Here is a 27,810-nt window from a genome sequence, read left to right on the forward strand (position 1 = left end):
ACTCAATATCAAATTATCAAGTTAAGGTGGAAAGTTTTAAGAATCGTGACAACCTTACAGAGAGAGATGGTGCTATGATACTACGCCTGGAAATTAAACCTAATGATGGATATTATAACGGAACCACCCATTTTTTCAATGTAAGAACATAATAAGTTAAAAGCACATTTTGGCAAATGAAGTATCCCCAAGAGTTGTTATAAATAAACGAGAGAGGAGAGAGAGAGAGAGAGTCCACTGGACACAAAGTTTTTTCGGGACTAACATGGTTCAATTTTATTTCAATAATTCACTTGCCGTGCCTACATATTATCCATCCACTATTAATATAACAATCAATATGGCGACTCAGAAATTAAACAGAGTTTTACGCTCCACTTTTCTAACTAAGACGATTGTACGTCTTGCAGTGTCCTATGACTGCCTGGGCATTAATCATCGAATTCCTATTGTCAAAAGTTCATTTACGTGCACACCAATATGTCCGCGGGCCCTCGGTTTTCGTCCCATCCGAATGACTAGGTCCTCAGTACAGCACGACTGATAGATACCTTGTAAATGTAAAAATGAGTCGTTTCGTTCCACTTTCTACCCCTGCTTTAAACAAGAAAGAACTGTTGTCATTTGCAATAAAATGGTAAAAATATCCCACCAATGACATCGGATGATTTCTTAGAACACCTATTATAGCTGATGATCTCTTAGAACACCTAGGATATCCTCTGATTTCTTAGAACACCTATGATATATTATGATTTATTACAACACCTGTGATATCTTATGATTTATTAGAACACCTATGACATCTTATTTTTTATTAGAACACCTATGATATCCTATGAGTTATTAGAACGCCTATGATATCCTATGAGTTATTAGAACGCCTATGATATCGGATGATTAATTTAAACACCTGTGATATCTTGTGATTTATTAGAACACCTATGATACTGGAGGATTTATTACAACACCTATGATTTATCTATTTCGTTTCTCTTTCTTTGCAGTTTATAATAACGGAAGACTATCCCAATGAGCCACCCGTGATACAATGTGAAACTAGGATATTCCATCCAAATATAGTCGAAATGACGCGAGTGGATCGCCATGAGTCAAATGTTTGCTTGAATATATTGGAAGAACCAAACTGGGATCCGACGATAGGACTTGGTGGGTGTGTCATAGGAATTCTATATCTGCTTTATAACCCACAGCTGGATGATCCCTGGTTTATTGAAACATTTAGTGAAAGTGAATTTGAGGAACGTCTAAAAGAATGTTTACCAGAGTTTACGATAGAAAACGATAAAACGGTGCGAAAACCTAAACAGTACAATCAAATCATTTTATTAGATGATGATGACGATGATGATGATAATGATGATGAATTAGAAAAAATGGATGACAGCCTTGCGCCACCAAAAGAAATGGGTGCAAATCTCCAAGAAACCCAAATAAACATGGACCAAACTATATCAGAGAATGAAACGAGTGCAATGGATGTCGACACTTCTGAATTGATGGTGCCAGGCTATACGTGTGAGACGGCAACAATTAAAATGGATTCTAAATACGAACTAGAAGATACATTCTCTGGTTATAAATTGACAAGACACGGAACAACGGCTATACCGGATTTAGACATCAATACCATCTCGCCATTTTCGTTTCTAGTTAAAAGATTTACCGTATGATTCAATGTACTCAATTATGATCATCGGACATTAAGCGTATAAATCACTGGCACGTGATCTGCGTCACGTGATCAAGGCGGGAGTTAGAAAGTAGTTCATTCTTCTAGTCCACCGCGAGTTGTCAACAACAACAATTGATCACATTTATTGTTTATATCAAAGATTTTCTATACCGTTCGGGTAAATTTCTGGAGACGATTATTGAATTCGAACCCAGGTTCCAGAGCTTTTTTGATCAAAGATCTTTTTAGGTCTAGTTTTCCCGGCCGACGAGGTCGTCGTTGATGGATAAAAGTATCGACTTTTAGGTCAATATGTATTTCATCTTTTAGCATTATTTTGATGTCATTGTAAATAGCGTTTTGGATAGTAAATTGTACAGGAATAACTTTTGTGTCTATTCTTCATTATTGTTATATTCCATTATTTGAATTATATTAACGTATTCATTTATATATTCAATTATTTGTATTATATTAACATATTCATTTATATATTCCATTATTTGTATTATATTAACATATTCATTTATATATTCTATTATTTGAATTATATTAGCGCATTCATTTATATATTCCATTATTTGTAATATATTAACGCATTCATTTATATATTCCATTATTTGTATTATATTAACGTATTCATGTATATATTCCATTATTGTTATATTCCATTATTTGTATTTTATCACCCAATAATACATTCTACAGTAGATATCGCTTGTGTGATATATTTCATAATCTAGGAGATATCGCTTTACATGAATTTGATTGGTCAGTTTGAGAGGAACTACTTTTTTTATTTTCAAAGAACAGTTCATTTCTTATTAAAAGTACCTTTTGTTTGATTAAAAATGAACTATAGTTATTCAATTGATCTTGATGGAAACACTGGGTCAATATAAAGGACTTTGCAATGGTTGAATTGCTGTATCACTACGCCGTAATGTTCAGTAAAAGTGAAATCTACAGCAAAAAATTATATTTATCTATTTGTGCATGTAAGAAGGGATTGGGTGATAAATAAAATCTCCTACTCGTCTTTTTTGATATCAAAAAATATCAACACTCGTTGATAAAGTAAAAAAAACTCGGCAGAGCCTCGTTTTTTGTTACTTTATCAACTTGTGTTGATATTTTTTGATATCAAAAAAGACTGGTAGGAGATTCTCTATATATTAACGTATCCATGTATATATTCCTTCATCTGTATGATATTAACGTATTCATGTGTATATTTTTGTTAATAAAACACGGTCGTCATGCTCTCGTCTGGGCTATCGGCAAAATATGATTTTGTGTTTTGTATTAGACAAAATTAGATAGAAAAGTATGTACTGGAAATTTTATTCAAATTACTTTATTCTGAGGCAAGCTCTCATTTTTTGTAGTTTTGACAAGATGTGTGTTTTGATTGTTTATCATCGTAAACACAGTACTGGTATAATTGAGACTTAACCTAGCTTCCCCATTTGTAAATGAAATCATTAAATGGCCGAACCGGTCTAATCTACTTAAAATGTTGATTAAAGGGCTTGGTTATGGGCTTGTCATGTTAATAAATGTCTAATTAATAAATAATATAACATTTAAGGCCTAAAGAAAGACCTGTGATAGGCAGATTTAGCTCTTGAACAATCTATCTTTAATTGTTTTATTGGCAATCACTGGTAAAATATCTCTCATAGTGTTGCGTATGTGCCCCTTCTTTACCCCGGTCGATGTAGAACAGTAGGACGTTAAACCCTATTTCATTTATGGACTGGATAAGTTAATTAATGTCTGATTAATAATTTAGATAACATGTCAGGCCTAAAGAAAGGCCGGTAATAAGCAGATTTGGCTCTTGCATAATGTATGTTTAATACAAGTTTACTAAGCACGATTCAATTAAAACCTCGCAACAATTATTTTGTCGGTGATGTAGGCGGTATTGAGCCCGTGTCGCGCGGCCATATTGAAAAGCATTTTCCCACTGTAAATTATTGAACCCAAAAAGAATAATAACTGTGATATATACATGAATGTATTTGAAAGAGAACAGATTTTCTTGTCAGTATATAGTGCTTTATAGCCATAGACTAATGACACCGTTTATACACCTACGGGAATAGTTCGGCGATAAAATTAGTATTTACGTGTCTTTTGTCCACAAATAATTCGTTATAATAATTCATAGGTGCGTTCTTCCTGCACTATAATCTTTTGATTTTCTTTCTCATCTAAATTACGTGTTTTTGAAGAGACTGATTATGTGTTATCATCTAGATAAAAGGCAGTTGAAAACATATGATGTCTTATGTTGGGTTTAAACATAGTGCGTCTTGGGCCAAATGGGATTTTTAAAGATGGAAGTCCACTGTTCAAATTGGAATAAAATGAAATGGGGTTTAACGTCTTACTGTTGTGCCCTGGCTGGGCTAATGAAGACAACATACATGTACGTCATTTAGTGTGTTATGAGGGAAATTTTGCCTGGACAGCGGTTCAACGGTCTACTCTTTATTTCGAGTTCGAACTGGCAATGAGTCTTTTACGTGCACGTCAACATGTATCCGGGACCTCGGTGTTTCGTTCCATTCGAACGACTGTACGTTTTCCTTCTGGCCCTCTGTCCCGTTGCACTGTTCATGGTTTACTTGTCTCCGCCGATAAAGCTGATGAACATGGGCTTACTGCATCCTCGGTGGACGTTTTGCCATGAAAGCAGTCTGAAATAGGACCGTAATGTCGGTTTTTTGTCCCATCCGAAAGACAAGACGTTTTCCCCCACGGCGAGACGGTGGTGTCATTGGTTTATTGGAATGGGAACAATATATCTAGAAATAACGGGTGTCGTTTACAATATACAGCATGCTTACTTATTTCCAGACATGGAATTGGTAAATTCCATTCCCAAACATCAGATATCAGATCGATTTTCTTCTTGTATTTCGATATAAGAGTAGGCTGCAGTGCCGTTGTCCGGGCAAAATTTCCTCATGGTACACTGTACGGTGCCGTCTTACTTAGCCCAAGCACGACAGCACAGTAGGACGTTAAACTCCATTTCGTTTCATTTTATTTACAAACTAAAATATCCTGCGATCCTACTAAATGCCGGCCTTCAAGTTGGTTCAAATGTGGACAAAGAATTGCAATTTTGATTAATCAGTTGATCAGTAGTGGCATTCACTAAAACGCCGCCTGTCAGTTAATTGTACGCGATTGCACGCAATAAAATATATATAAAGCACATGGACGGTTGCCTAACAAATGATTGTTGCTTCACAAGCGGAAAATACCTGGCTGGTGATGGTTTTGTCTACAGAGCTGTCATTGCATTACAGGTTTTAAAATAGCTGTCATCTGCATTAAATATGTATGAAATTGACGTTCAGAGATAACAGGCTATTGCTCCTTAAAAATCTATATTAACGGGTAATTTATAATAAGCGCTTCAGACTTGAAAATCAAAATAGACATTAGTATAGGGACAGCGTATCAACACGACATTTACGTCACGAATTCCTATTTAGAACTGTCATATTTACGCGTGATGTGTTAAAGAGCTTGAAATCGGTTAAATATAGGATGGAGATGGCATTTGGTCAATGTTCTACAGTCATCGTTGAACATTAAATGGATTGAAATGGGATTTAGCATCTTACTTTTCAGTACCGACTGGCCTAATGAAGATGGACATACCGTGTACTATGAGGTACATTTTGCCCAGACAGCGGCACTATGGTCTATTCTTTATTTCAAATTCCAACTGCCAAGGGCTCTATTACGTGCACGCCTCGGTTTTGCGTCCCATTCGCACGAAAAGACACTGCCCTTGCCTGGCCCTACGTACTGCACCGCCACTAAGGGGGAAATCGCTCCGGAAAGCCCAGAGGATTTTTATCCACCAACACCGTGATCGAACTTGGTACCCCAAATCTAGCAAGCCGACGCCTTGCCCACTTCTGTTACGTGACCCCATAAATACTTTGGGAGTCACGGTGTCTAAGGCTCGCTAGCCTAGAGGGCACGTGTTTGATGCCGATTTTCCCGCGTGCTTTCCCCTTGTCAGTGGTGAAGGACGGAGGGCCTGACAAGGACAGCTGTTTAGTCGTTCGGATGGGACCAAAAACCGAGGCCCCGTGTATACATTGGCTTGCACGTAAAATATCCTTGGCAGTTGTGCACGTTTTACATATTATACCTTTAATTTCTGTGCTTTTATTTATTTATTTTTTTTTTTACCCCATAAAAAAAAAATAAGGAAAAAATGATAAAAAGAAACAAGCTAACCGCTGTGGTATGGGGAGATATTTGTACTAAGAACAATAATAAAGCAATAATTTTGCTAACTGTGCAAGTTTTACACATTAAACTTTTAATTTCTTTGTTGTTATTTTTTTCTACTCGAATTAAAAAAAAAACTAAAAAAACTTTCAAGCAAAATATAAGCCAAGACTTAATAAATAACCGATGCACGTTTTCACGTTTCACGTTTCTGGACTTTTATTTTATTTACCTTTATAAAAAAAAATTTAAAAAAAAACATTCAAGCAAAACAAAATAAACCAAAGTCTAATAAATAACCGATGAATATGTTCTTCTTAAAGGGACAATAACACTCTTGCTGGCTTGAAAGCTCCAGAAAATAAATAATATCTCTATCTAAGTACTAGATGTTTAAGTGTCCTACCTGTTGTGTAAATTATCCATTACATCCTATTTTACTTGTTTAGAGGGTTCGAAATAAGGTGTGTTAAGATGAAATTTGTATCATCAATTAATTGAAATATTCTAAAATAATACAATTTGTTTACCACAATAAAGATTGGGACATATTATTCAGTTACAACAAGAGTGGTATTGAGCCTTTAAATGTGTCGCAACGCATATAATAATGTAATATGAATGTATATGAACTGATTTACATTCAATCGTTTCTGTTTTTACTCTAATTTCTAATCAGTTATATTTGGCAATCTCTGGCGTCTGGTTATTCCAGTCTACAACGATAGTATTTATTGCGTATGCTCTCCAGATAAGCATATGCCGTCACCGTTTGACATGACTTGTGGAATATGTCTAGCCGCGTTTTTCGAGTCCCTTGTTACAAATGGGGCTGAAACGCATTATTGTATACGATTCGTGTACCAAAGGTAAAATGTTTACTTTGTCCTAAATATTGGATATCAGATCACATTTTCTCGATAAGATCACAACATCAATGTTGATTTAAATTGACAAATACTTCGTGTTTTCAAAGTCGAAGACTTTGTATGACATTGAGCTAGAGACTTACTTTAATGTCACCCGGGTAATTTTAGACAAAAAATAAGTGATATAAAAGAAATAACGTCTGGTGTTTTATTCATCTGAGAATAACAGAAACATTAAACGTGTAAACATCATCGTAAAATAAAATCACCTTTTATCAGGTTCTTTTTAATGTCTAATTACAAATCTTGAGCATCAACTTTTTTACCGTAATCTTTACATGACATTTAGAAACGGGATAGAGTGAAAACGGAAACATATACTTATGAAAAACTACGGTGGCCCATATACGACTTTTAAATATTTTGCAGTTAAGGGGTTTGTCGTATTTTGGTTTTAGGTTGTCGCAACTTAACCTTACAATGCAGTCGTTAAGTGCGACCTTAAGCTCCAGTTAATCAATTGATTAATATGTAAATATATTCATCCTGATGATACTTAACGTAACTTTATATGAAACAAATAACGTTTGATGGTTTTATTGGGGCCTCAGCTTCAACCCAAGATATATCCTTCCTTTAATTCAAGAGGGCACAAGATCGAACGAGGCCAGTTAGTGACACGTGAGTTACCACCTAGGTGAAAAGGTTATCATCCAGGTGAAAATTTATCAACTGGGTGAAAAGTTATCAACGAGGTGAAAACGTTTGCACCTAGCGCAGCAGTAAGAAAACAAACCTAACACTAAAAACCTAAACCAAAAACTACAAAATATTTAAAAGTCGTATATATGGGCCAGCGTAGAAAACAGCCACTAGTGTATAATTTTAAGGCGAGATTCCCAAGAATATTCTCTCAACGTTATCAAGCCAATAAAGCAAGTAGTAGTAGTAGTAGTAGTACCTTGATTTTGTATCGTATCTCCTTCCACTAAAGTGTTTTCGCCGAAGCTTCTTCCTATATATTTAGAATATGATTTTGCAATCCTTCCTATTACTGCCTTAGACCATGGAGTGGTTTATTGGGAAGTTCTGGTCTTTATTTAATACAAATCATATCGTTTGGTAGTTGATCTATAGAGACAATATTTATGCGGACATATGTGTCTCTTCTCTGGACAAACTGAACGACAGACTCACCCTACCTGCAGAGAAGTGACTCTGACACAGTGAATAGCCATGATATCCATATGACGTTATCTAAACGTCACAGGTCATGAGGTCACATCAACAAACAAATGTAAACACCATCATTATGATCATTATCAACATTACAAGACACAATGTTACATTGTAAATAATAGCCTTCTTGCAGCCTTTAGGACTGTATAACCCGTACAGAACGTCGTATCGCTTCTTCCAATGATTTTTCACAAAAAAAAACATCATCTACAACTCTAGATTTGACGTCGGCATATTGGCACTATTTTGTGCTTCGGTCGTGTCTATTTCAGATATACACAATCAATTCTGCTAATGTTGTTATCGTGGGGATTGACTAAAAGTTAATTTATTTCAGTTCTAAACAAAAATTTAAAACTTTAGCGCAATTTAAAAAAAAATAGCCAAATTCTGGCTGGGATTACTGAGCAAAATGGTCATTCACTGTATACGTGCGAAAAAAAAAGCCAGCTACCATTTAATTTTCGTACGTTAGTTACGTACGTTTTCTGGATTGGTAGATGTCATCTTTGTAGGTTTAGTGTTTAGGTGTCTGACCGGTACTGATCGCAACCTTCCCTACTCTGCAGCTTTGGTACATATTTAGTAGACTAGTGTTTAGATGCCGGGTCCGCCTGACCGTGACCCTCTCTTACTTCACTATTCTACTTAATCCAACAAGAGTCACTAGATCGTGGATTAGTTCGAAGATTCGCAGTTTTATTTCTGGTCTCAGCAAAAGTAAATTCCACGTGTTGAGAGTTATGTTGTTGTTCCGCATCATCCCCACTCGTTCCCTTCTCCCCTCCTTGTATACTTCATAGTCAACCAGCACATGACTGATGGTACATTCCTCGCCGCACTCACAGACGATGGCTTGGTATTTGAAGTCTCGCAGACGTTCTGTTACTCCTAGTTTCCATATAAGTTTACATATATCTCTTATTGGTCGCTGACTTTGTGTAGATCTTTATGTATCAAGTTCAACAAGGTTCAGTTCCCATATTGAGATGATCTGTCTTTTAACCATACTGTAGATTTCTGTGATGCTGTAGTCTATGGTGCGGAACGGTGCTGCTGTCCTTAAGACCTTCGTTTGCGATTGGATCTGCCTCCTTTGATGTCCACGTGTGATTGAATCCACACGAGTTCTAATTTGCTTCCTTTCTCTAGGACGTTTTGATACAGATTTCTGATTTCCAACATAACTGCTGGTTTTGAAATCGAGTTGTCATTCTGGATTGAAATCAAGCTGCTCAGTAAATCTCTCGTTATGACGTTCGTTCGTACCCGGTGTTTAACGTCCACTTCCACCTACGATCTTACTAGTCCTTTGATGGGAGATCCATTATATAGCATCACGGGTGGCCACGATCTCTGCAGTGTAAACCGAAAAGTTATTGGGTTGATTCCTACTTATTCCCCGTTCCCCGTTTGGCAAAGTATTTTCTCAACGTTATCAAGCTAATAAAGCAATACAGATAAGAGGCAAATATAACATAACCGAAACCATACATGATAACAACTAGATCAAAGGCTTGTGACACAATAGGTTAAAATATACAATGACAAGATAGGCGGTATTTTCTTGAAAACGTTGAGAGAATACTCTTCGAACGTCGCCTTATATTCCATAAGTATGGGCGGGGGGGGGGGGTATATCGTAGTTATTTTTGTTAAAAAATTCCGGAAATAAAAATTATCCGGATAATTTTATCCATATGTGTTTTTTCCTGTAATTTACAGAAATTTCTTCAATTAACATAAATTCTATTTTCATATACAGAAAAACAAAAGCCTGGTATCGTAGTTATTTTTGTTAAAATCCGTGAAAAAACGTAAACCATGCCGGAAACAAAAATTATCAGGATAATTTTATCCGTATTCGTTTTTCCTGTAATTTACAGAAATTTCTTCAATTAACATACATTCTATTTTCAAATACAGAAAAACAAAATCCTGGTAAGTTTGGTGGTGTTATCCGTCCTTTAATTTAAGAGGGCGCAAGATCGAACGAGGCCAGTTAGTAACACGTGAGTTACCACCTAGGTGAAAAGGTTATTACCCAGGTAAAAACGTTTCCAACTAGGGCAAAAGTAAGAAAACAACCCTAAAACTAAAATCCAAAACCCAAAACTACAAAATATTTAAAAGTCATATATTGGATTGAAATCAAGTTGCTCAGTAAGTCTCTCGCTATGACGTTCGTTCGTACCTGGTGTTTAACGTCCACTTCCACCTACGATCTTACTAGTCCTTTGATGGGAGATCCATTATATAGCATCACGGGTGGCCACGATCTCTGCAGTGTACACCGAAAAGTTATTGGGCTGATTCCTACTTATTTCCCGTTCCCCGTTTGGCAAAGTATTCTCTCAACGTTATCAAGCTAATAAAGCAATACAGATAAGAGGCAAATATAAAATAACCGAAACCATACATGATAACAACTAGATCAAAGGCTTGTGACACAATAGGTTAAAATATACAATGACAAGATAGGCGGTATTAGCTTGAAAACGTTGAGAGAATACTCTTCGAACGTCGCCTTAAATTCCATAAGTATGGCCGGGGGGGGGGGGGTATATCGTAGTTATTTTTGTTTAAAAATTCCGGAAACAAAAATTATCCGGATAATTTTATCCATATGTGTTTTTTCCTGTAATATACAGAAATTTCTTCAATTAACATAAATTCTATTTTCATATACAGAAAAACAAAAGCCTGGTATCGTAGTTATTTTTGTTAAAATCCGTGAAAAAACATAAACAATTCTGGAAACAAAAATTATCAGGATAATTTTATCCGTATTCGTTTTTCCTGTAATTTACAGAAATTTCTTCAATTAACATACATTCTATTTTCAAATACAGAAAAACAAAATCCTGGTAAGTTTGGTGGTGTTATCCGTCCTTTAATTTAAGAGGGCGCAAGATCGAACGAGGCCAGTTAGTAACACGTGAGTTACCACCTAGGTGAAAAGGTTATTACCCAGGTATAAACGTTTCCAACTAGGGCAAAAGTAAGAAAACAACCCTAAAACTAAAATCCAAAACCCAAAACTACAAAATATTCAAAAGTCATATATTGGATTGAAACCAAGTTGCTCAGTAAGTCTCTCGCTATGACGTTCGTTCGTACCTGGTGTTTAACGTGCACTTCCACCTACGATCTTACTAGTCCTTTGATGGGAGATCCATTATATAGCGTCACGGGTGGCCACGATCTCTGCGGTGTACATCGAAAAGTTATTGGGCTGATTCCTACTTATTCCCCGTTCCCCGTTTGGCAAAGTATTATCTCAACGTTATCAAGCTAATAAAGCAATACAGATAAGAGGCAAATATAACTTAACCGAAACCATACATGATAACAACTAGATCAAAGGCTTGTGACACAATAGGTTAAAATATACAATGACAAGATAGGCGGTATTAGCTTGAAAACGTTGAGAGAATACTCTTCGAACGTCGCCTTAAATTCCATAAGTATGGGCGGGGGGGGGGGGGGTATCGTAGTTATTTTTGTTAAAATTCCGGAAACAAAAATTATCAGGATAATTTTATCTTTTTCCTGTAATTTACAGAAATTTCTTCAATTAACATACATTCGAATGACCTCCATCGAGAAAGTTCATTGGCCTTGCAAAGAGGACTACTCGTTCGAATGGGACGAAAAACGTCCTACTGTTCTGCACCGATTGGGCTTATGAAGATACACATACGCTATACAGTGTACTAAGAGGGAAGAGGGAAGCTTTTTCCCAAACAGCGGCAATGTGTACACGTGACTTAACGTGGTGTCTGGCCATTACCATAACTCTTAAGGGGGAACCACACTAGAAAATCCGGATGAACTTTCTCGTAGAACACCAGGATCGAATACTGGACCCACAGGATAGCGAGCTAACGTCTTAAACACTGAGCCACGTCGGTTTCCTGCCTGAAAAGAAATCACCGGTCACATTCTTTGATTTAAACTACAATTTGCATGTGCAGTGTAAACAGTGAGTAAATTAAAGATGCATTATGTAAGATGTAGATAAAGAGCTGGTCGTTCTCGTTACAGAAGTTCCGAAATAGATATTTGAAATATTCTATTACTTTCTTCTGGGCGAAGTTACGAATATTTGAAGTTTTGACAAGAATAGCGAAGTTCCGATTGACATTGATATGCTAATTAACTGATTAAATGGCTCGGGAGGTCTACTCCACTTAATACCAAGACCGTCCAATGACCTAGAGAGTTGATTATGAGCTTGTCTAAATAATAACTTAAATAAGACTTGAAGCCAGAATGTATTATCCATGTAATACCTAAGCTATCCCATGGTCTAGAATCCCATGATTATGGGCGTGTCTAAATAAAGCAATAGGCAAGATTTTCTTCTCACATATTGCATCTTTGTTAATTCTATAAAGACAATTCAAAACTTACACCCCATTCAAAGGCAACAACAGCTATTCCTGAAGCAGCACCACTTCCTGCCAATCCTATAAAATGTTCGCTTCCTATATTACTGGCAAACATGGAAGCACCTATCTGAAAATAGAAATAAACAATACTTTTTCTATGATACACAATGTCTTGTACCTGATTTGTTCTGTTTCGAGTGATCTAGGATGTATAACGCGGACTCCCTAATAGAGGAGGTTCCGAATCCGAGAAGCTTCCATGAGATTGTCAGGCCTGCCCCCCTCACCCTCTCCCGATGTAGTTGCTGCTGAACGGGGGTCAAAAGCGTCCCCTCGTTAGGATTGGACCAATAGCCGAGGCCCTGTGTGCTATATAGGGAGAGATAACGTCCAATCGACACAAACTAGAAATGAAATGAAATGAGGTTTAACGTCCCACTGTTCTGCCCCATTGGACTAATGAAAACGTGCATACAGTGTGCTTTAAGGGGAATTTTGCCCCATACAGCGGCACTACGACCTAATCTTATATTGAATTTCATCTGCCAAGTGATCTTTTACTTGCACCCGAACGACTATACATTGTCCCTTGTCAGGCCCCCTGTCCTACACCACTGACAACGGGAACCACGCCGGAAAATATGATCAAATATGAACCTCCAGGTTAGCGAACTAACGCCTTACCCACTGAGCCACAACAGCTCATCAACATAAACCAGATCATTTCGGGAATAACATGGTTCAATTTTATTTCCATAATTCGCTTGCATGTAGCGGGAAACCAGAGAAATCGGAGAAAACTCACGAGATTGGACATGTGACCCGGATAATTAATGATAATTGCGTGCGACGTTTATTTTATGTGTTTTTAGCACCCGAGACATTTCACCACGTGCAAATAACCGAGTGTCCCGGATATCGGGAACGTTAATTCTTTTAGTAACAGGACATCCTGAAAAACAAACACTATTTCAGTCCAGGAAATAGGAAAGACATAATTAACACCTCGAGTATAAACGTTTTGATGTCCGGAATTAGTAAATGGTGTTCCCTGATTCATTATTCAAGAGTTAAAAATTAGACGTTTATTAACTTGCCAAGACCATAATCAACTCTGAATCCCATCAGTTGCTCTAGATTTTCACCGGATTTAAACATCATTGGCGGTTAATGATTTAATTAAGAATTGGATAATCGAGACTTTGTTTAGTATGGTAACGCCGGTATCAGTGACAATCGAGACTCTGCTATTCTCCCTACAACCGTAACGTCAAGATATTCCCTATTATCTATTTTTAACTAGTATTGCGAGAACAGTTAGCTTTCTATCTTAATCTTACATACTGCATCTTTAAGAGTTGCGTTTAGGGGGACCCGATCACATTCTACTTAATTCAGACCTCAGATCTTTTTGTTCGAGATGTTAATCAAATCTTTGCTAACTCCTGGACGAATAATGTAGTTCTTCTCTTTCTCCTTTTCCTAAATCCACGTGACGTGATTGGGGCTATTATTTGTAACAGATTATTTCCAAGCTTGTGAACACGATAGAGGTATGACTTCTTGACTGCATAAACGGTCCTTGTCAATTTTGCCAAACACCCATGGCTGCTGTGTGTCTGTCGTTACAACTATAGTAAGTACAGGGGGACTGCACCACACACAAGCAAATATACAAGACAATTCTACGGAGAAGACACACTATACAGACATCACAAACAACAAACATACACATCAGACCAAGTGAATGGATCCGTAGGGCTAGCGTCCACTGTGCTGTACAGTCCCGGGCCTGTAGTGATACACACGTCACTCAAAATGAAAAGCGAATTAACTATATTCGCGCCATATTGCGGGTGAAGCAGTGGAACAATGAATACGCGAACGCTTTACGAAGACAAGAGTATTTCAATGATTTTTATTAAATTGGGAGCATGGCAGGATAAACCAAATTGATTTCCCAGGTCATGTCTCCACCATTTAAACATAATAATCAAAACAAATTGAATTTCGGTAATACAGACTATTTGTTAAAGATGCATTATCTAAGAGCTAAATCGGTCTATTAGAAGTCTGTATCTGGGCCTCAAGGTCTGTCATTGAGTCAACTGGTTTGGTTTAGATTCCCCGGTTGTACATGACATTAGTTTTATCATAACCGTTTTTAAATAAATATATACAAACCACAAATATATAATATTTCATTCCACTCGTAAGTATACCTTATTTTAGTTACATAATAAACAATCTAACCTAAATCACAAATCAGTCATAACGTCGCTTAGAATAAAGTGATTTGAATGAAATTTTCAATATATCTTTATATTTTCACTTTAATATTTATTTTTTTTAAGTATTATATCGAGAACAGTCATCTCTTTATCTAAATCTTACATAATGCATCTGTAAATATATAGCTGTATATATATAGCGAAGATATAAATATACGTAATGTAAGTAAACTTACCGGAAGCCAAATCATATTACGACCCGCCAGAAAATATCCTTTAACACTCTCCCTGTTCTTTCTGCACATCGACTAAATCATGAAAAATAAAAAGAAAATATAGAAATATTTATTAAAATAGGTTAAACAAAACTAAATTTAAGTCCGAAAGTGCTATAATGAAAGTCAAACAAAGAGTCACTCTGCACAAAGAAAACTATATCTACTTATAAAGAGAAGGGTTCTCTGTCCTGAATGGCCACCATATTTTTAAAATTGTAGTACGGTTCTACTCTCTTTCACATGTGTCATACACAACTACTAAATAAACCTTTTCTATTTTTATTAAGGAAGCGGCATAAATACCTTCTCAAAATTCGCGTATGTTTAGTATGACAGAGAATTTAAAACCAAACACAAATGTTTGTTACGCTTTTTGTATATTATCAAAAAACATTTGTTTTGAAGTGTTTCGAAGGAAGTACGTTTTCAAATCGATAGTCATGTATTTATCATGGGAAGCACGGTGGCTTAGTGAGTAAGACGCTGGCTCGTTAACCAGGAGGACTCCGGTTCGCTCCCGGTGTTGGCCGAAAATGTTCCTCGCAATTTTCCGGCGTGTTTTCCCCTTGTTATTGAGCCAGGACTGAAAATCTGGCCACGAGGTTCAGTGAAACCATTGGCAGCTGGAATTCGAAATAAAAGTAAGGCGTAGCACCGCTGTGTTGGCACAATTTCCCTCTCAGGAAACCGTATGGCATATGCCTGTCTTCATTAACCAAGTAGAAAAAGAACGGTAGGACGTTAAACCCCAATTTAATTCGTTTTCCAATAATACTAAAATTTTAAAGCACTAAAGCATCCTCACATCGCACCAGTAACCTACAGAGGTTTGGTCGGAGCACACAAGTTGTACGTTAACCCCCATTTCATTTCATCTTGGGTTGTTTTTTTTTCAGATCGTAAATGTCGAGGACAAATACCGGTGAAAGTGTTTATATAAACGCAGAGTACATTGGTGTCTCTTATAATCTGATTAAATCAATTACTCGATTTATTAACTTCCCTATAGAGATTACGATGTAATTCATTTTCCAGCAACTAGTGTTTGTTTGTGATAATGCGTCTTAAGAAAGACGGTGAACCCAGTTCAAAGACCTATTTGCACCAAAAGATAAAGTCTAGAATGTAAGGATTGGTTATCTCTAATAAATCCCTCGGGGTAACTTGCTCTACGAACAATAGATTGCATGATAGTTGAATTATAAATATATTATCTATAATAGCCAGAATCCTTTATTCTAGTAGTTAAGTTGTTGTTTCCAACAGAATGTAATTGTTTATACATATCTTGCGGAATTTTCCGATATTTTTCGGATTGTTTCGGTATTTAGTTAAGTAGATATATTTTAGCAAATCAAATTTCCTTCAGTTATTAGATCATAACAGCATTGCCCTTGACAACACTCTTGATTTTATTTTTCAGCTTGCTGTGTATGTTTGACATATCATAAGGTGAACGCTTGTAGAATCGCAGACTTGTTCATCAATATTATATGGAGTTATTGTCCCTGTAACCGAAAATCACCCAAACCCTGGAAACGCTAAGAGTTACTGAGTTTATATTACATTCATTGTCTATTTCACGCGAATGCTCGTGGTATATATCGTTGACCACACTGATTATCTTCTCTTTGCAATTACGGCTTAACTGGGCAATACTGTCCTCGATTAACTATCGCACCGCCAGACATCATTCTGCACATAGAGAACAATCTACTTTGAGAATAGATCTCCGCCGTGAATGGCTTCTAGAGATTCTCTATGTGGAAAACCCCCTGTGAACGCTCTATTGACAAAAGTTGTTGTATGAAATTGATATCAGTGTCTTGTAAAATCTCTCATGAGCTACACAGGAAGAAATATGCGACAACCGTTGTTGACTGTCCGGACGATTTAGTTGCTGTGGGTGTATGTTTCGTTTCCTGGCAACTTATCATATTTCTTCTGACGAGCCGGACAAACTTACCAATACCCTCCAATCATCTCAGTGTCTAATTAATAGTCTTTATTACCAATTGAACAATCTCGCCCAGTATTAATCAAACGTTAAATGGCGGTGGAAACCATAGAGTGCACGACGTCGTGTATTCATTATAAATGTCCATTGTGTGTTAATTATTGGATATTAGTATACCATATTTTCACGGTGGGATAACATCAATATTGATTGAAATGGACCAATTCTAATTCGTATTTATAATTTTGAATATAGTAGGTAATGTCCTACTGTTCTGCTCCGAACTGGGCTAATGAGGAGGGGGATATAATAGATAATATTTAGTCAGAGCCTATCTCCTTTAACAGTCGGGCCGCTGTATTCAGTGAGTAAGACGTTGGCTCGCTAACATCGGGATTTTTTGGCGTGGTTCCTCCTTGTCAGTGGTGTAGTAGGACAAAGAGCCTGGCAAGAGACAACGTATAGTCGTTCGAATGGGATGAAAAATCGAGGCAAATGAACCCTTGGCAGCTGGATTCGATACAAGAGTAGGTCATATAGTACCTCTGCCCGTGCAAACTTTTCCTCACAGTACAGGACAGTAGGACGTTAAAGGACAATATTGGTGTCAGTCATTATAAAATATGTGATAGAACTGGTTAAATACATCCCAAATATAATTTTAACACAAAGATCATTGCTACGAGAGATGTGTAACAAGCACGTGAAGAAACGGGAAGTGATGACAAACACGAGTTATCCTACTATATAACTGACTGAAGTAACGAGCGATAACAGACACGCGATCGAATTTCATTTCACTGATAATTCAGTTGAAGATGAAAAGTTATTATATGAGACGGTGAGAGGATATCTGACAATTCAAAAAAAGAATTGGCTGTCATTAGATAAAAGATAACGAACAAATTAGAAAAAGTGAATGCATTACCATGTTTTTATTAAGAACAGAATGAATAAAAACGGGGAAATGCACGGGATTTTTCTATTTTTCTCGTGTCCCTTATCTAGTGACAGCCAATTCTATTTTTGAATTGTGAGATACCCTCTCACCGTCCCATATAATAACTTTTCTTCAACTTCAATTGAATTATTAGTGATATGAAATTTGATCGTTTGTCTGTTATCGCTCGTTACTTCAGTCAGATATATAGAAGCATAACTCGTGTTTGTCATGTTTGGCGTCACTTCCTGTTTCTTCACGTGCTTGTTACACATCTCCCGTAGCAATGATCTCTGTGTTAAAATTATATTTGGAATGTATTTAACCAGTTCTATCACATTATGTAATTATGACTGACACCAATATTGTCCTTTAAATCCCATTTCATTTCATTTCATGTATCAGTGACTAGAAGAATACCCGGCTTCGCTCGGGGGTCATTCGCTCGGGGGTCATAACCCCGAAACCGGAAGTGGTAGACTAACGCCACCTGGCCTATGTTACTCCCCGGTCCGAGCTACCCCTATACCCCAAATTCGGGGCAGACCTAGTGTAGCCGCCAACCCCGAACAGACAAACGACAGTCACAAATATTAGTATAGATTCCGATCAAACATCAACTTATAGTAAGATAATCGGTCATAAACAGTAATTAAATTTTTATGTCTGTGACATTATGAAATGAGATGTCATTCATTCCTAGATGATGTAATTATAAATCGCTCCCAACTCACCATAAATGTCATAAAAGTACTATTCTGCGAGTGGTTGTTAAAATGAACAAATTGCTTTAATCAAATCTATCGTGCTAAATATAATTATCTCGACGTAGGGTTGATTCCCATCGCCACTCTATAATCATCGTAATGCTGTAAGTAATATAGCAGATCTATATTTCGTTTCGTTTTTTATACATTCGATGGCCTACACTACATGAAGATCTGACCAGGCATTCGAGCGGCTTTTGATCCTATGACGCTAGACATTGATTAATCAATCAGCGTTGACGTTTCTAGGGGTTTATCCACAGTTCCGTGCAGAGCAAGCCAAGAACTCGCGGTCACAGACCGTTTCTTTGGCTAATTCTTCACATCAACTAGAACGTCTGTTATATAACAACTCTTCCCGATCCTAGTGTTGTGAAGACAAGTAAAACGAAATAGGATCTGTTTTTTAATCAGAAATGAAATGGGGTTTAACGTCCTACTGTTCTGCTCCTAAACTGGGCTAATGAAGACGGGCATACGCCATACAGTGTGCTATGAGGGAAATTTTACCCGGGCAGCGGCGCTACGGCCTACTCTTATATCGAATTCCAATATGTACACGGGGCCTCGGTTTTTCGTCCCACCCGAACGACTAGACAGCTGTCCTTGTCAGGCCCCCCGTCCTGCATCACTGACAAGGAGGAACCACGCCGAAAAATCTGGATGAACTTTCTCGGCCAATGCAGGGATCGAACACCCGAACTCCAGGCTAGCGAGCCAGCGTCTTACCCACTTAGCCACGTGATCCCCACTTAGCCACGTGATCCCCCTATTTTGTAATCAGATTGTATAGCCCGATACACAACGTTTCGTCGGCAATATGTGCACTACTGATACATATTCCATCAATATTCCATCAATGTTTTCAATGCAAAAAGTTTACACTGTAATATGAAGTTAAATTAAAAATGCTCTTGCGCCATGTTCAATATTAAACTGGTCTCGTATTCGTTTTGTCCGGATTTATTTCTGGATTATATGCGTGTTTGATTATACCGACTTTTGGTGTAGTCAGGGCTTATGTTCAGCTTTATATAAACCCGTCATCGTATGAAATACACATCTTCGTCTGACGTTGTTGGGAATTTTTAGTGGGCGGCACATCAGCGCCGAAGAAATCTAGATAAATCAGCAACGAGCAATCCCGATTGTTCTACCAGACAGATTGTCGCCGACAGCCTGAAATTCATTGGTGTGTACAGACCTTTAAGTCAATCATACTTTACGAGCGATAAAAAATCGAAGATTAACCCTATTCCCGAAGACAAACAGTCAATTATTAAACCCACGGTTTCTCTAGTTTGTTTCTGTGGATGTGTGTGAACTGTAGGTCATCGATTTTTACTTCTTTACGAAATTTTGTTGAGTTTTATGAATTCTGCAAACGTGCACAAGAGGCAATAAACAATGGCTTGTTGTATTCTAGTCATCTGTTATATTTGATTTTTTGCGCAATGAATCGTTGTACTGCAGGATTATGTCTTTATTACAATTCCTTAGAGATCCATTATGTAAGATTCAGATAAAGAACTGGCCGTTCTTGCTATAATAATTTAATGAAAAGATAATGAAAAGAGAATATTATTGATATTTTCAGTCAAATTACTTTATTCTGCGCGAAGTTGTGACTGTGATTTTCATTGTTGCCACAATTGATACGATAGTAAACAACGTCTCGATTATTCATTTTTTAATTATTAAATCACTACAATTAAATAGGGGGGTTGGGTGGCTTCGAATCCCCGGTTGTACGTGGCAAGGAGTAGGGTCGCCTGTCCAACCTCGTGGGTTTTCTCCGGGTCCTCCGGTTTCCCCCCACTGCTAAAGACCCCTACGCGCAAGCGAATTATTGAAATAAAATTAAACCATGTGTTAGTCCCGAAATGACCTAGTTTGTGTTCAGTGGACGTTAAACCCCATTTCTCTCTCTCTCTCTCTCCCTACCATTATGGGTTTGTCATTTGAATAATTGTCTTATTAAAGATACATTATGGTAGATTCGGTAACGAGTTGCCAGTTCTCACTGTAATAGTTAAAAACTAGATAATGTAAAGGCAATTTGTTGAAAATTTCATTCAAATTGAACCACTCTGAACCGAGAACTAAGCAATTGAAATTCCCATAAGCCTCGGTCATCATTACTAAAGTCAGTACGATAAACAGCATAGTCTCGATTATCCATTTAATCGTTTAATAGAGAAGGAAAGTTATGCAGTAAATCGGCTTACAATCCACTAAAGATCGCAGGCTAGCGCTGCCATCTAGAGTTGATTATGGCCTGGATAGGTTAATTAATGTCTAATTAATAATTTAGATAACATTTCAGGCCTAAAGAAAGACCTGAAATAGACAGATTTAGCTCTTGCATAATGTATGTTTAATAGACTTAAGTTAAGAATGTACGCAAACTTATTCGCCTTATTTTAGCTAAAGTATAGCCCTTTATAAAACTTTTATTGTTTTAATGTATCAAATACATCAATAAAAAAAACTATGTGAATTTTCTTTTGTTTCTGGATCAAAGATATTTCTCATAAACAGTGATTGAAAGTTGAGTAAATTCTTAACTTAACTGTTTGAGAATGCTTTGTGAAACCGGGACCTGTAATAGGCAGGTTTAGCTCTTTAGCCTACAGTCCGTTATGAGGGAAATGTCAGACACCGCCGCTACGGTTCCGTGTGAACGAATCGACAATTTTTATTGTCAGGTCAAAGCTCCAGCACCACTGACAAGGGCTGCAAAATACCGAGGAACTATCTCGCCCAACACCGGAAGCTCCTGGTTAGGGAGCCTCGGTCTTACTCGCGCACAGGTGCATTATGTATGACGTATTTCCGACTTCATTAAATTGGTTCGCGAAGGCAGAAAAGTACGACGTTATAAAGCACATTTCATTTTGTTTCCTGTGTTCAGGTTCATATCCGTATAATCTTGACCTTGTTGACCATGTGCGATACAGATCTAGGTTATCATGTTAAATATGACAGAACTTGACAGTGACCTAGAACTGTTAATGGGATGGACGACAGTGACCACCAGCAAAGAAACCTATTATATAAATATGGAAATATGGCCGTCTAATTGATTCCACCATGATATGTTGATCTACCACTTAATGAACTTGTTCGTCTGCTGTATCAATAATAAAACTTTTAACACAAGTGTTAAAATAACACCTGGGGCCTGTTTCACGAACATTTAACGAAGACAAAATCAAAATTTTAGTAATTTGATTGGATAATATTAGATTGATTTTAGTGCTTTAGCCAATCAAAATTGAAGTACATGTATCTGCTAAAATTGGGATTTTATCTTTAGTTAAGATTTTGAGAAACAGGGCCGATGTTGAGAACAATACACGCACAATTTTACGCGTTTTAAACGTCTTACTTTTTTTTCTTACATCAACCTGGATAATGGTGACGAGCCTACGCCATCCAGAGTGCTTTGGGCACATTTTGTCCAGATAGATGCGCTACGGCCTACTGTTATTACAACTTCAAACTAGCTTGTCCTCAACGTGCTGTGAGCCCCGGTGGCTCAGTGAGTAAGACGCTGGCTCGCTAGCCTGAAGGTCACGGGTTCGCTCCGGGTGTTGGCCGAGAAAGTCTATGGAGATTTGCCGGTGTGGTTCTCCCCTTGTCACTCGGTGTTGAACGGAGGGTCTGCCAATGACAAATGTCTAGTCGTTCAGATGGGATGACAAATTGGCGTGTACGTAAAAGATCGGCTGGCAGTTGGAATATTATACAAGACTAGGATGTAGCGCCACTGTCTGGGCAAAATTTCTTCATAACACACTGTATGGCGTATGCTCGTCTTCATTAGCCCAGTCGGGGCAAAACAGTAGGACGTTAAAGCCAACTTCATTTCATTTCATTTCTATAACAGTAGAGTTGCGACCTATTCTGATTGCAAAATCCGAACGCATAGACATTATTTCTTGCCAAACACCCGTTCTTCCACTACGCCGGAAAATCCCGAGGAGCTTTTTCAGCCAACACCTGGATCGATCCGGGACACCGTGGTTAACGAGTCTACGTCCGTAGATATCTAACTATAAATATATAATTTAATATAGTTTAATTTTAATATCCTCATTAAATACAGCCCGGTGTGATAACGAGGCAGTAAATATGTTTAATTATCTAGCGAACCATAGAGATTTTGAAAGGTGACTATACGTGACGAATATTGGATTTATATCGTTTCACTTATTAAAGTTACATTATGGGAGATTAGATAAAGAGCTGACAGTTCGCACTATAATAGTTAAAATAATCTAGATAATGTAAAGGGAATTTGCTGAAAATTTCAGTCAAATTGATCCTGAGATTTTAGCGATTGAATTTTCGGCCTAGCCTCGGTCATCATTACTAAAGTTGGTACGATAAAAACATAGACTTGATTATCCATTTTATGATTAAATCATGAATGGAAGTCGAATAGCAAATCGGAACCTAATCCAATAAACATTGCAGGGTAACGATGACATCGAGAGCTGAATATGGTCTGGATAAGTTAATTAATGTCTAATTAATAATTTAGATAACATTTCAGGCTTAAAGAAAGACCTGCAATAGGCAGATTTAGCGCTCGCATAATGTATCTTTAAAGTAACTATTCGTGTTTTTCATTTTCCGGAAAATTTAAAATTGCTCACTGCTTAATCCACGCTATGGGTGGCTCAATGGTTTAACGCGATCTTTGTTTCGATCCCCGCTATAACAGACGTCTGTAAGTAACAAGTCGCCTGACTATAATTAGCTCCTCTGTTTCAGACGGTTAAAGTGAAAAAATGATTTAGTTTAGTTTAGTTTTCTTTCATTTGAATACTGTGAAACTGTACTGAATTGACTATAGATTAAAACAATTTGTCTGTAGCCATTGAGCTATGTGCGACTTCATTTGTGCATCTATTGTTATTTGACTGGAATTCAGGTCAGCATAGAGTGGGATTTCGGATGCAAAACCATTGGACAATAGCAGAAAAGATTTATATGAAAGATTTCAGTCGGCTTAGAACCGCATTACAAATTAGTATACTAATTTTAGAATATGTCAGCCATGTAGGGCAAATATCTATTATCAAAGTAAATAGTTCTCTGCGTGCAAAATGATGATTATATATCAATTGATACAGTCGAGATTCCACGACACGTGTTCATATGCCACTTATCATTATCAAAGGTCAAGTTTAATCATGATTCCTGTAACTGATCGATAAGTTGTGTCAATAAGTCTGTAAAAATACTAACAGCCTGCTCTAAACCACCCTAATTAAAGGGAAGGTGCGATGGTTGTGTTGTTAAGATACTTGACTCCACATCGGAAAGAGAGGGGGGGATTGACCGCATTCCAGGAGCCAGACCCGACCAATTAAATGCAATGAAATGAAATGGAATTAAATGGGGTTTTACGTCCTACTTTTCTATACAGACAAAGCTAATGGAGACGACCATGCAGTTTGTTCGGGGGCGGGGAATTTGCCCGGACTACCTACTGTTTTTTTTTTCTAATTTCAACTATTCGAGGGTTCTAATTTTTTCTAATTTCAACTATTCGAGGGTTCTTTTACGTTTCCTATTAATGGTGGCAAGTGTCTTACACGAGGCATGTCATGATTATTTCTAGAACACCCCGTATCACTGATCACATATTTCTGAAGGTCATAGCCCTGTACCGCAATAAAAAAATCATTATATATTCACTTACCATGATGCCAACAGCAGCCACAAAAGCAAAATATAAACATATGACCGTAATATCCACCCAATGCGTTATCCGAGTGACCGCCATCTTGATCCGTTGTCCTGGAACCGTTTATGTCCAAAAACAACCGACCCTCCCTTCCTTCTGAAAAATCGGTTATTAGAATACAATTTAATAACTGTCTATAGTTAAAACATGTTGTAAATTATTCAGTAATATTCATAACCACTTGAGTTGTTTGAGAATAACCGTAGATAAAACAAACACACTATGATATGGAGACTGAGTGGGGCCATGCAAAATCACCCCCCTTTAATCGTGACAGTATTATTGCGACGACACGACAATCTCACCTTGCCATATTATCGCGTGTTTGTTGCGTTAAACATAATTTTGTCATCACTATATAGGAACTCTTTACGAACCGACAGATGGACGAACCACGTCATCCCTTTGGATACCGAAATGAAATGAAATGGCTTTGACGTCCAACTGTTCTGCTCCGACTGAGCACACACCATACTGTGTGCTATGCGGGAAATTTTGCCTTATATCGAATTTCAAATGTTTTACATGTTCACTACCAGCCTCCATATAATGAGTGTTTATCTTATCAAAATCTGAATTAAAACTGACCCTTAGTCAGCTCATCTTGTCGTATCAGTTTATAATTATGTATGAGTATGTAATGGGTATCATATATTACATACAGACACTGTTATATGTGTTTATTATTATGTATGAGAAGCGGGTATTGAGTACATTAAAACCCACAAACTCTATCAGATGAGAGAGGGAGGGGGTATTTCTGAGACTGACATGGTCCAATAATTCGCTTGTCCTTCCTTTACACTATCCATTCACTATTACTATAACGATAAATATGCGATACATGTTATCGATTCTGTTGTGCCTAGATTCATCTAGATCATTTCGGGACTAACATATGGTTCAATTATATTTCAATAATTCGCTTGCGCGTAGGGGTTTTTATCAGTGCGAGGAAACCGGAGGACCCGGAGAAACCACACGAGTTTGGAAAGCGACCCTATTTCTTGTCATGTACAAGCGGTGGATCGAAACCACACCACTTGACTCAATGACAGATCTTAGACATTAAAATAGAAGCTATCAAAAACAGAAAAATTCCCAACTATATCTAGTAATGAAACAGCAATAGTTTATGCACAAGACGCCACGCCCCCCCCCCCCCTCAAGCACACACACACCCACACCCACCTGATGGGTAACATTGTTAAGAAATAAAATTACATGATGTTTAACGTTCTGTTGTTCCACAACGACTGGGCTAATGAAGACGGATATTGCTAAGAAAATATTGTTTGGACAAGAAATTGGTCCCAAAGCGCTACTCGACGTGTTCTTCATCTTAGTCGTTAGAATTATCATCCGAACACCCCAGCCCCAAATTATATCGATTTCAATGTTAGCAGGGTTGAGGTTGTTGTCTGATCCGGATGCTGGTGATGAAAATGTCTACTTAAGGGTAACGCATGTATAAGAGTCTAGAAGTTCGAAAGTTGAAGAAAACAGCAATTGAATTGTTCTTATAAAAAGATACATTAGTTAAGAGTTTAATAAAGAGTTGGCCATTCTTGCTATAATAATTCAAAAATAGATGATACAAAAAAAAATATTGAAAATTTCATTCAAATTACTTCATTCTCAGCCAAATTATCATTGTTTGTAATTTTGACAAGTGGCGTTTTTGTGAGTCGATTAGATTAGGTTTTGATTTGCTAGTACGATTTGGTATGATTTCGATTTGATTAGCTATGGTCCACGAATGTGAAATTTGATAATTACGATTTGGTAAGATGGCTGCCATCACGGACACCGATCAGAAAAAAAATTGTCTCTGCTAATTATTGATGACTTGTTAAAGACAAATGAAGGTTATCTACGCAAAAAAGGAAAAATGGTTGCGTCCAACAAGTTCAAGTATTTTTTTGAAAACTGAAGTGACAAAACATGTTTAAAGTTTACTGAGAAGACCTAGGATCGAGGAATATATTGAAAAAACTGTAAATGAATAAAATTGCTTAGAGTTGATCTAACATTCTTGTGGACTATAAAGTTAACATTAAACACGTCAAATGCGTTTTAAAAAAACATTTTTTATGGTGAAAAATAACAATAAGCATTAAAAATTACTTACGACGTCGAACATTCCGCCATTTTGAAAAAGTCAAATCTAATCGCCTAAACACCTCCTGGGACGATTAGGTCGATTTGCCTAATCAGTTGAGTTAAATCGTCTCACAAATGTAACGATTAGCATAATCAACTTGGTTCACAAATGCGTATAATAGCTAATCGGTCTAATCTAATCGGTTCACAAAAACGCCTAAGATGTGTGCACAGTTTACCTGCACAGTGGTAACCAGGGCACTGGTATAATCGGGACTTAGCCTCGCTTTCCCATTTTTAAATTAAATTTTTAAATGGTGAACCGTTTTAATCTAGTTAAAATCTCGACTATCCGATGCCATCGAGGGTCGATTATGGTCTTGTTTTGTTAATAAATGTATAATTAATAGTTTTTATAAATTTTCAGGCCTAAAGAAAGGCCTGCAATAGGCAGATTTAGCTTTTGCATAATATATGTTTAAAGGAGCTAAATCTCTAACTCAATATTTTTCATGATATTAGAAATTAAAAATACGAATTGGAATTCAATGTTGCCCATTTCAATCAATATTGCTGTTGTTCTCTTATCGTGAAAATATTGGATCCTAATATCCATTATTTAAGACACAATGAACGCTTTATAAACAGTACGCAAGTCCTGTATTCTATGGTTTCGGATGCCGGTCATTTGTAATGAACAAAAACGACAAAATAATAATTTAAAACCAAACGTGAACAATGGACTCAGCAGTCGTGATCGACTGTTGTTCAATTTGGACAGTTCAAGTATTTCACCAAACGGATTTGATTAGAAATTACAATGATTTTATTTTTTATTTTTTAAAAATTGAATAAAACCACTTTATATAGATTCACACTACATTAATTTGTGCTTTTATAACCATCTTTGTGTATTGTACTGTTCCAAATAATAGAGCTATACGCCGTGATAATGAAGATGTGCATATTATGCTATACAGCTACTCTTTGTGGAATTCCAACTGTCAAGGGTTGTTTTATGTTCCCACCAATATGTTTACGGGACCTTGGGTGTTTCGTACCGCCCGGGCAACTAGACGTGATTCCTTGTCAGGACCCAATCCAGCACCACTGACAGTAAATTTCACAGCAATCACCGGGTAAGAACTACGAATCTCCTAGTTAGACAGTCAGCGCCTTATTCACCGGGCCCCAGTAGCTATCTGAATAACGTCAAATGGAAACCATCACCGACTAGAATGCCATTTGAAAGACATTGGTTAGTAGCATTAGAATTAAAATTGACAATACCCCAACTTACTGTATA

At 37.1% G+C, this 27,810-nt stretch overlaps 1 protein-coding gene across 1 annotated transcript in view; it reads right to left on the bottom strand.

Annotated features, from left to right (window-relative positions):
* Positions 1-24,488, bottom strand: part of LOC126829457 (sodium/glucose cotransporter 4) — a 55,446-nt gene extending 30,958 nt beyond the window's left edge. The window contains exons 1-3 of the mRNA XM_056102967.1: positions 24,357-24,488; positions 14,935-15,006; positions 12,490-12,594 (exon numbers count right to left, since the gene is read on the bottom strand). Of these exons, the coding sequence (XP_055958942.1) occupies positions 12,490-12,594; positions 14,935-15,006; positions 24,357-24,440 (261 nt within the window). The 5' untranslated portion in view covers positions 24,441-24,488. The remainder of the gene's footprint in view (positions 1-12,489; positions 12,595-14,934; positions 15,007-24,356) is intronic.
* Positions 24,489-27,810: the final 3,322 nt, after the last annotated feature.

The sequence above is a fragment of the Patella vulgata genome, chromosome 8, assembly GCF_932274485.2.
Source record: "Patella vulgata chromosome 8, xgPatVulg1.2, whole genome shotgun sequence".
Taxonomy (NCBI): Eukaryota; Metazoa; Mollusca; class Gastropoda; family Patellidae; genus Patella; species Patella vulgata.